Here is an 11,327-nt window from a genome sequence, read left to right as displayed (position 1 = left end):
TTGCCTTCCTGAATATCATACTCCAGACCCTCTAATCCTCTATGATTGAAGCTATAAATCCTGTGTAATCCAAACTGTGGCTCCCTGGTATTTGAAATGTTTCTTTCTAGCAGTCTACAGTATTTTTTTCTTGAGCTGGTAATTCTGGTATTTGACTACAATTTTACTTGGGAGTTTTCATTTGTTGGGAGGTGATCAATGGATTCTTTCAATAATTATTTTACTCTTTCATTCTAGGATATTAGGGCAGTTTTCTTTGATAATTTCTTGAAAGATAATGTCCAAGTTCTTTTTTTATTATGGCTTTCAAGTAGTTCAGAACACTGAAGCCCAGGGGATACAGAAGACTAGGCCTGGATATTTAATCTAGAAGCCATCTATACTGATGGAGATGATAGAGATAGAGATAATAATTATATCCATGGTAAGAGACAGTAGTCATAGAAGGAAAATTCCAAGGGACTTTGATAAAGTGTATCAGTAACTACAAAAAAAGGGTTCAGGAGGTTAAGATTAGAGAAAAGACCATTTGGTGACTTAAATGTTAATGATAAACTTTGAAAGATTCCAAGATATTAAAAAGTAGAAATATAAAATAATCTTTTGAACATCTGAGCTATGAAAGAAAAGTATTCAGAAAAGTAGCAAAATAAAGTCTTACCACTGGCATCTTGCCTTGTCTTAGAAAACACAGTTAAGAGGCAGCTGGGTGGTGCAGTGGAGAGCCCTGGCCCTGGAGTCAGGAGGACCTGAGTTCAAATCCAGCCTGACACTTATAATTACCTAGCTGTGTGATCCTGGGCAAGTCACTTAACCCCATTGCCTTGTAAAAACAAAAACAATAAAAAGCTAGACTGTTAAACAATATTAAAAAAAGAAAAGGCAGTTAATTTCTCTAAGTCTGAGTTTTCTCATCTATAAAACAGGAATTCAAATTAATGTAATGCAGCAAGCATTTATTAGCATGTTTCAGATACTGGTGCTCTCCTAGGTACTGGGGATAACTAAAGGGGAGAGGGAAGAAGAGAGAAGAAACAATCTCTGCCCTTAGGGAATAACTTGTGACAAAGAGGCCTGATATCCTTCCCACAAGCCCCAATTGCCAACTAGTTAATTACTTTTAAAAAGAAGCTAAACCTGAGAGCCTGGGAAATGCAGTGCTACCAGCCCTGAAATTAGTTTGGCTCCCAGAGTCATCATCCAGGTATGTCATGGAGATGATCCTCTTATAAGCAACTGCCTTTGAGATTGCTGACTCACTGCAAAAGACTAAGAAAAGGAAATTCCTCACCACACAAGTTCCTGCCCTGACAAATACTTCAACAACAAAAAAGAGCAGGGTTTTATTATTGAAAATGACACTGTGCAGGATGTATTTTCATCTCCTAGTCATTGAGTTTTTCCATCTGTCTCATATTTGTACTTTTCTATGGACTTTCTCCCCTCAGCATGTCTAAGTTCCTTGAGTTCAGACTCTTATTTTTCTATTTGTAGCAGTTCATTGAATGTAATGTTTTTTCATTTATTCATTAACTCTCAGAATTTACATTCTACTGAGAAGAGCTCAAATGATTGTGAAATCAAATTACTTATCTGACAGTAATAAAATGCTTTAAAGTTCAAAAAATATCAATTGATCCTTACAACTTTGGAAACTATTATAAATATTATAAAGATTACCCCCATTTTAAAGATGATCCTCGGGGAGTAGCAAGTTACTTGTCCTGAGTCCTAAAAAGCAAAACCTTCCAATGATTCAAGGTTCCATGATTCCAAGCTGAGCATTCTTTTTATTATGCTAAGTTGATATTAGATACATGAAAAGTATAACAATCTTGCTCACTCTTGGGACACTTCATGTTTATTCCTGTCAGTTTTATCACATGGGCAGTGACGATTATTTTGATTTAAAGTGACTCCAGGGGGTGGTACATCGGATAAAGCACCGGCCCTGGAGTCAGGAGTGCCCGAGTTCAAATCGGTCCCGGATAATTAATCATTACCTAGCTGCGTGGCCTTGGGCAAGCCACTTAACCCCATTTGCCTTGCAAAAACCTAAAAAAATAAAAAAATAAAGTGACTTCTGGATTCACAAATACTGAAATTCAAGCCTGTAATCATTCTGATTCTTGGAATCACTGCAAACTGTAGGAACATGAGAAATCACTCTGTCCAAAATAGTATTATCTGGCCCTAAGGATGGGCATCCTGAGAAGGGGTACGGCATGGGGGTGGGCAGTCAGGCAGAACTGGGCCCCAGACCTATCTCCGACGACCTTCTAGCAAAGTCCCCGGCCACTGAGACGTCGGGGCCAGGTGTGGCTCGGTAGCATGACTGAAATCACAAGGCCGGGGAGTAGCTAGAAGCTGAACCTGCACCTGCATACTTCGGGCGGAGCCCACAGCCTCGTGCCTGCTCTTCTCCACGGGTCAGGGCCGTGACACAACAACAAGCACCCGGAGTATCTCAAGGGTCATAAAAATAACAGGCGCTTCTGAGGAACGAGCCCACGGACTAATGGAAGTCCGATGCGAAGTCTCATAATTCTGCCTCTTAAAACCTACTAAGCGCAAACAAATGTGCATTTATTAAATACCTATTGAGTACAGGGAAGGGTATGCGAGACACTCGCCTGGAAAAGGGGAAGGAAGAGGCAACCTCAGTCCAGCTTCCCGCGCCGGCTCCACCCCGCCCGTCCGTCATCCGAGCGCGCCTGCGCTCTGGCTCCCTCTCGCCGGCCTCGGCCCGGCCCCGCCTCCGGAGTCTCGTCAGCCATTCCCGGGCCGGACTGGGCTGTGACGTCACGACGCGCCGCGGGTGACGCAGCAGGAAGTGCCTCCGGAACGAGGGCGGGACAGTCGCTTCATGGGGGGGCTGGGTTTGAGGAAGTAGTGCGGAAGGCGGGCGGGGAGGGGTCCCGGGGGACCCTCAGAAGCGGCCGGAGAAGGACCGGAAGAGAGCCCGTCTTCCCGGGCGCCGACAGGCACCGTCCGTCCGCACCCGACGCGGGGGAGTCTCGCCCGCCGCCCGCCGCCCGTGGCCTCCTCCGGTCGCCATGGCATCTGCCAATCTCCAGGTACTCGGCCCACCTCCGCGGCCGCGCCGGGTCACCGGCGGGTGGGGGAGGGGCGGCGGGAGCGGCTGTCAGTGCCCCGACTCCCCCCCGGGGCCGCCCCGTGCCCGCGTGCCAGCTGCCCGTCTGGTGGTGGGCTCGCGGGAGGCGGGCCCGGCTCGGGCCCGGCGGCAAGTGTGGACAGGTGGAGGCCCGCACCTGGCTGAGCTTCAGTCTGGGGGCTGATTTGGGGGAGGCGGGCTCCCCCAGCTTTTGGCCGCAGCTTCCTTAGGACTTTTTGGATCAGGACTGGCATTGGGTTTCTTTTGAACACATGTGACATAACCTTGTTTACTGTAACGTGTGTTTGTTTATATAGCTCTAACTGGACAAGACCCAAACAGATCTTTTAGAGGAGAGGACCATTTTGGTCATTACTTCTTCATTCTCTGCAATTCTATTGGCCTTACATAAATGCAAATAATGTATAGATAATTGTTTTATTAAGTCTTACTGGCACAGAACCCTTATCTTGCCTATATTTATCTTATTCCCAAATGAGAAAAATACAATATTCATCATAAGCACAAGGAAGTTTACGTAAGTTTGACTAAGGGTGAACTTGCATTTTTTTTTCCTTTAGATTACTCGGCTCAGTGCTGCTTGATTTTAAATTGTTCTTTTAAAACCAGTTTTGACAGCATTATATACTTTGTGTCTAATGATTAGCCTAAAAAATCTTTTCAATTTCACATAAATATGAGTCTCTATAAAGTTATAATCTACTTCAATTTTCCCTTTTCTATTAATAGCTACAGACCCTAGGTGTATAGAGAGCCCTGGAGTCAGGAAGATGTGGTTCACATCTCACCTCTGACACTGTTCGATGAAGCAATTCTCATTTCTCTAAATTTAGAGAAAATTTTTATATTGCTTGTTCTGTCTTGGTGTTCTGTTTTGGTAAAGGGAATCCATGACCTGACAACACAGATTGTTGCTTTATTGATAAACATATTAAATGGTATTTGTTCAATCAGTTTTCCCCCAATTTTTAATTGGATTCATTTTTTGAAATGAAGGAAATAAATTCTTACATTAACTTTGCCTACAAGGTAAAAAAAAGTCTTGAAGTGGATTTATGGAGACCTGGATCCAAGTCTTTCCTATGCCATCCCCAACAAATAAGTTCACATGTCTAGGTCTAGGTATATATGAAACAAAAGGATTAGAGAAGAAATCCATAAGGTCTTGTTTACCACTGAAATTCTCCAATTCTGTTATAATGTATTGTCTATAAAGTTTGGGGTTTTGGGGGCAGTTACATGGCACGGTGCCCTATGCACCAGCCCTGGAGTCAGGAGTACCTGAGTTCAAATCCAACCTCAGACACTTAATAATTACTATCCATGTGGCCTTGGGCAAGCCACTTAACCCCATTGCCTTGCAAAAAAAAAAAGTCTATAGTTTGGATATTTTTTTTTTTGGATACCTTTAAGGAATCATGAAAATTAATGGTACTTCAGATCTCAAAAAAGTTGTCAGATCTTTTCATTTCATAGATACTCAGACATCACCAAAGAGGTAATATCACTTCAAACTATTAATTAGTCAGTTAATTTGAGCATTTACAGTTATTGAAGGAATAAGATCTAGTTTAGATAACAATGAAGAAAATAAAGTAGGAGGAAAATTACCCAATGATGGATGGTAGTTCTTGTAATGGACACATTTAATTTTTTTTAACAGTAGATATAAAATTATTTTATTTGTCTAACTTACCTTTTTCCTTTATCTTGCAATATTTGAATTCTTAATTTTTTTCTTTTCTTAATTTTTTATGGAGCTTGCTTTTAGTACTTCAAATTGAAAACTTAATTCTTGTCTTCTATACTTTAATTGAACAGTATTTGATTTTTGTATTTTTCCAGAACTATTCTTTTTCTGTCAAATTTTAAAATATCAGATGCTTGGTTTTTTTGAATTAAATATATATATAAATCTTCATAATACGTATAAGTATATTTAGATGGTAATTGTGGGAATTTAATTTGTTTCAAATTTTGTTTCACTGAATTAAAACATTTTAGAAAACATGAATGGAATTTTTTTTTGTTTCTAAGATTATTTGACTTTTATGGAAGGTTTGCAAAGTATTTTGACTTTGTATTGTTTACATTATAATCATCCTACTTTGTTTTTCATTACATTGTTGTATGTGTCTTCTTTCAGAAAGCAATAGACCTTGCTAGCAAAGCAGCCCAAGAAGATAAAGCAGGGAACTATGAAGAAGCACTCCATCTATATCAAAATGCTGTACAGTATTTTATCCATGTAGTTAAATGTAAGATTTCATCAGTTAATCATTTTTCTTCTTTAAATTTTCTTAAAAACAAAAGAAAGATACTATAATACTTCAGGGATCTTCAGCTTTATCATTGTGGATACTCTCTCCATTAATGCATTTCACAGTCCCTCTGTGCTTTTGCAGATGGTCTTCAGGAGTTGCCATAATGAAATTTATACATATTTTGTACTCCTTTTACTCAAAAATCTTCACTAACCTTTGCCTATTAAGTAAAGTTTAGAGTTTAAACTTCTCAGCCTGGTATCATCAGTCTTCCATTCTGGCATCATCCTACTTTTCTAGACTTATCTCATACTGTTCTCCTCTCTGGCCAAAATGACTAATCATTGCCTTTTCCCTGAATAATATTAATTTTAGCTAATATAAAGCACAAAGTTGGCAGAGAAGCTCTTTGGCCTAAATTATCTTGCTTTATTTTTATAGCAGTTTTGTAAATAGGTACACTTTAGGTAGTATTTTCTTTATTTTACAGAAAGGAAACTGAGACTCCTAGAGATAACTAACGTGCCCATAATTATCTGGCTCTAATTGATAGAATTGCTCTTTGGACCCCAGGTCTTTCCCTGGCTCCAATACTTAACACTCTTTGCTATACCCTACCGCCTTCAGCCTACCCTATTACCTTGTTTCCATGCCCACCATATCTCATGCCTGGATTCTCTCCTATCTTGTCCCCATTTCTTGTTTTGTTCTTAACCATGTGTTAAAACTCAATTCAAATACTGTCTTTTCCATGAAATCATACTTTATTCTCCCATCAAAAATACTCTTCTCCCCCCTTAGAGATTACAAATAATATTTTTATCTTTTTACTGTATGTAATTATATAATAGTTACTTCTGTATTGAAGTATGAGTACATTCTTATATCCCTTTTTCATTAGGCTGGGATTGAGCTTAGTTTATGTTCTGCATGGTTTTTAATTGAATTGAAAATTTGTATCATCCATTGAGCCAGTAGCTAACAAATACATTTACCATTATAGTATCTGATGTGTGAATGTAAATTTAATGATATTGGTGTTTATATTTTTTGAAAATTAGCCTGCTAACTCAGATGAGTTTTATTATATGAACTTTTAAAAATTTTTCTAAGAATATTTAGAAATATAACACCTATGTAATAAGAAGGAATTTCCTTCAAAAATAGATGAAATGAGAACTTTGTGAATTAGGAATTGTTGGTAAATGCTTGTTATTTGTAAATCTAACAAATGAGCATTTGTATTTTGTGAACTTTTAATCTGCAGTTTGAGTTCAAAGCTAAATTGTGAGAATTAATTTTAATGTGTACTATTTTTTTCAGGAAGTTTTTATGTCTGGCCAGTTTCATGTATTTAAAAATTATACTGATACTTTGTTGTAAGGGTGATAGATTTAATATTTATCTTTTATGCTTATGAAGTAATTAATTGTTATCAGTAAGGATCGTGGATATAAGAAAAATGGTTGCTATCTTATAATTTTCATTTTTCTTTTTTCATAAATGGTTTTATTGGAACAGGGAGCTCTTGATTATCTGTCCTGAATGAAGAAAAAAAGTATATATTATAGAGACACCAGATAATTAAATTATAGTCTTGATTTTTATATATTTATACACAAACTTAGTCATCAAATACTACATTGGTATCTTGAGCTCATCATTGACTGAGGTAAAGACAAGCTCTCTCAGATCCCCAAAAATGCTACTTTTAGAATTTAAAAAACATAGTTGAATGGGCTGCCTGGATACAACATTGTTTTCTCCAAGTAAAAGGTCTATGTCACATTGAGCAGCTCCTTATAGGAAAATTATGAACAAAAAACACAAAATAAAAAAAAATATTTACAAGGATTGAGATCTAGATCGTGGAGAGTGTACTCCACCTTTGAATCCTGGATTCTTCAAAATATCAGAGCAGAAAACAAAGATAAATTTTCACTTAATCCGCAACTTAAATCATTAATGAAGAATCTCTCTCTTTTTAATTAGATGAAGCACAAGGTGATAAAGCAAAACAAAGTATCAGGGTAAAGTGTACAGAATATCTTGATAGAGCCGAGAAACTAAAAGAATACTTGAAAAAGAAGGAGAAAGCTCCACAGAAGCCAGTGAAAGAGGGAAAATCCAGCCCAACTGATGAAAAGGGGTATGTCTCATACATAGCTTTATTTTCCTTTTATTTTCCAGATTCAGTACTCAAGATAAAAATTATTTGTTTTAAAACCATTAAAATCGTAGGTAGTGACAAAACAAGAATCTTCCAAAAATAACTGGAGGAAAAGAGTGATAGCAGGTACAAATGGATCCATATTTTCTAGTAGTTGTCCTGGAACCAGTTTCCTCTGCTGTCATCACTAGTATACTTTATTAATTTTTTTTTTAGGTTTTTGCAAGGCAAATGGGGTTAAGTGGCTTGGAAGGCCACACAGCTAGGTAATTAAGTGTCTGAGGTTAGATTTGAACTCAGGTACTCCTGACTCCAGGGCCTGTGCTCTATCCACTGGGCCACCTAGCCTCCCCACTAGTGTACTTTAAAAATCATTTAAGTTCACTGTGAGAAAATAATCTCTGGTTTTAATCTTTTATTTGTTAAAGTTCTAGTTTAAAAGATCAGTATTAATACCTATTACCCATATTTCATTTTATTAGTTTGATCATTACATATCACTTGCACTTGATATTGCTATGCAGAATGGTGTTTAATAAATTGTTCATATCTGAGTTCTTAATCAGCAAATAAATAAATTGTTACTTGTCCCATCCTCATAGTTTACAGGAGGGGGAAAATCATAGAAAATCTCCTCATGTATTTACTAATTTTTTTATCTGGTTTATAATTATTTATGCACAAGCTTAATAGATTTTAAGCTCCAGATTGTAATCTCTTGAGGAAAGAAACTTATCTAACATTTTTCTTTTTTTTCTTTTATTTATTTTATTCTTAAAGGAAAAAAATAAAGCATTTCCAGTGATTGCACATGAAACTGCAAAGTTATTATGTACAACTTAATACTCCTTATAAATAATCAAAATATCATGTAACTTTCTTTTTTTTTCTTTTTTTCCCTTTTCTCCCTAAGGATGATTACCATTGAGGGTGGGGGTTGGGCACGCGCACGCGATCTGTGTGTGTGTGTGTGTGTAAATCATTCTATGGGGGCAGCTAGGTGGCACAGTGGATGGAGCACTGGCCTGGAGTCAGGAGTACCTGAGTTCAAATCGAGCCTCAGACACTAAATAATTAAGCTGTGTGGCCTTGGGCAAGCCACTTAACTCCATTGCCTTGCCAAAAAAATAAAAAATAAAAAAAACCCTAAAAAAATTTTTTTAGAAATTGTTCTATATAATTTCTTTTTATCAGTTCTTTCTCTGGATGCAGAGTATTGTTTTTCATCATTATTTTAATCCTCTGAACATATTATGCCATATTCAATTGGAGCTTAATATTTTAATTGAATTTTTAAAAATAACTGATTTTTCCTATTAGCTTCAGATTTTACATTATACAAATGTAGAACGCCTCTGATCATTTTATATAAAATGATTTATGGCATATTTAAATTTCTTGTTTTAAAAGTTAAAAGTCTTCAAAATTAAGTAAATTGAGATTAGTGTACAACTGCAGAAAAACACAAAAAGAAGCAAAATATCTTCTAGTTCTTTTATCCTGTTAAATAAAAAAACTAGAAAAATAAGCATCTTTTATGAAATAAGAATTACAGTTATTCTTTATATTTAAAGAGGGGCCAGACAACATAATATTTTAAAAACCCAAGAAATTCTTACATATTTTCAGAGAAAAAATTACGTTCCTAATATTTTCCAAATGTAAAATAAAGCATAAGTTTTAATTTGTTTTGATAATTTTGTAAAAACCATAATTATGTTATAGGTCAATTTGTTAAGGTAAAATAAGCACAACAAAGTTTGTTGTCTAATAAGTCATATTATGTGAAAGACAGTTAACTAGAATTTGGAGCCCTGATTCATGGTTTCTTAAGTTTTTTTTTTCCCATTCAAGACTCATCATTTGATATATGTAATAGATTTGATATTTTGTTATGTTATTTTATTTTATTTTAATTCGTTAACCCAAAATGGCAAATTACTACCAACATTTAATGAATATATACATATTTTAAAATTTCCCTCCAAAATTCTAAAAATCTAAAGTTTGAGCTATCCCCTTATTCATATCTGTTTTATTTTATATCCTATCAGTGAATGATCATTTGAATATATTTAATTCTTTTTATTAGGAATGACAGTGATGGGGATGGAGAATCAGATGATCCAGAAAAAAAGAAACTACAGAATCAACTTCAAGGTTGTTTTAGAATTCCCCCCCTTAAATTCGTTACCTTGTGAAAATAAATTCATAACTTGTGGCAGATTTAAATGATATATTTGAAGAGATACAAGAGCTAAAATTCCTTAAGTATTGATCATGATATTGATGTTTTGATTTAGAACATTTAAAAAGGAGTCTTCACGTCTGATAATTATTGATAGGGCTTGTCACATGATAGCAATTGCCTTTTTTTCCCCATCAAATGATAGACTTCCAGTTATTTTCGTATTTATATTCCTTCTTGACTCTACTAGTAAAGCTGAAAATAAGTCAGATATCCCTAACTCTTATGTGGACATTGATAATACAAGACTCAGTGAATTGGAAGTATTTACCTTAACGTTACTGCTTCAAGACAGTATATGTATTGATTATAAATGAAAATTATGAGTCTTATTGTTTTAGCAGACTATTAAAAGGAATAGATAAAAACCTCTTAAGTGCTTTTTAATGTGCAAAATACTGTGCTAAGCTCTGGGGTTACAGATAACAAAGCAAAATGGGAAAGACTCAGGGACTTTCATTCTAATAGAAGTCATCACGGTTTCAGCCTTAAGTTAGGTGTGAAGTAGCAGAACAAATTAGAAAAAACTTTATTTTGATTATTGCCATAGCTTCTTTTGTTGTAGCCTTACTCCTCTTAATCCATATTTGCTTGCTTTCACAATTAATTTACTAATAGTAAAGTACCCACAAATATTTTTTGCCTGAACTCCTTTTCATCTTACCTTCTATTAGAAAAATCTTTTGTCTTCTTAAATACGTGATTTAGTCTTGACTGTCACTATCTGTAGGATCTGCAAGACTTAGAAACCTTTATGGCTTATCTTTTTAAAGTGAAGACTGTTTTCTATATCCCAATGATGTTTTGAGTAATATAAATGAGAATTGGACTAGATAGCTCAGTGGTTAGAATGCCAGACCAGAAGTCAAGAAGACTTTACTTGCTGAGTTCAAATTTAGCCTTAGACAATTGCTATCTTTGTAACTCTGGACAAGAATCACTTAACCCTATTTGCCTCTGATTCCTCATTTTGAAATGAGCTGGAAAAGGAAATGGCAACCCACTCCACTTGTCTTTGCCAAAAAAACCCCACAATTGGGGGGTCACAAACAATTGGATATGACTGAAAATGACTCAACAACAAAATGGTACTTGGAAGCAAGTCACTCTTGTAGTGATAATGCATTTTCCTAAATATGAACAGTCAGTAATTTGTGACTTAGAATTTAATTATCCTATAATGTTAGAGATTGAAAGGCTCTGAAAACTCATCTATTTCAAACCCCTTTATTTTACATTTGGTGAATCTTCTCAGAAAAATTAAGTGGTTCATGGAGAGTAACACAACTAGGTAGTGAAAAACCAGGGCTCAAACTTGATTCTCTAATGCTCTCCTGTGCCTTTATTTCAGTGATTAAAAAAAAAATTTCCATTTCTTTGCCTTATGATATTATTTCTCATGAAGTAGACTGTTACATAAACTGATGTCTTTTCTTCTGGAAGAAATGGAAACTACATTTTCTTTTTTTTCATGCCTTAACCAATTTATGTGTGTGTGTGTTATATAAT

General features: G+C 35.8%; 1 protein-coding gene across 1 annotated transcript in view; it reads left to right on the top strand.

Annotated features, from left to right (window-relative positions):
• Positions 1–2,890: 2,890 nt before the first annotated feature.
• Positions 2,891–11,327, top strand: part of LOC141501311 (vacuolar protein sorting-associated protein 4B) — a 28,096-nt gene continuing 19,659 nt past the window's right edge. Inside the window, exons 1-4 of the mRNA XM_074205194.1 lie at positions 2,891–3,077; positions 5,283–5,394; positions 7,393–7,549; positions 9,663–9,730. Of these exons, the coding sequence (XP_074061295.1) occupies positions 3,057–3,077; positions 5,283–5,394; positions 7,393–7,549; positions 9,663–9,730 (358 nt within the window). The 5' untranslated portion in view covers positions 2,891–3,056. The remainder of the gene's footprint in view (positions 3,078–5,282; positions 5,395–7,392; positions 7,550–9,662; positions 9,731–11,327) is intronic.

The sequence above is a fragment of the Macrotis lagotis genome, chromosome X (genome assembly GCF_037893015.1).
Source record: "Macrotis lagotis isolate mMagLag1 chromosome X, bilby.v1.9.chrom.fasta, whole genome shotgun sequence".
In the NCBI taxonomy this organism is placed as follows: domain Eukaryota; kingdom Metazoa; phylum Chordata; class Mammalia; order Peramelemorphia; family Peramelidae; genus Macrotis; species Macrotis lagotis.
This window is presented reverse-complemented; position numbering and strand designations above follow the sequence as displayed.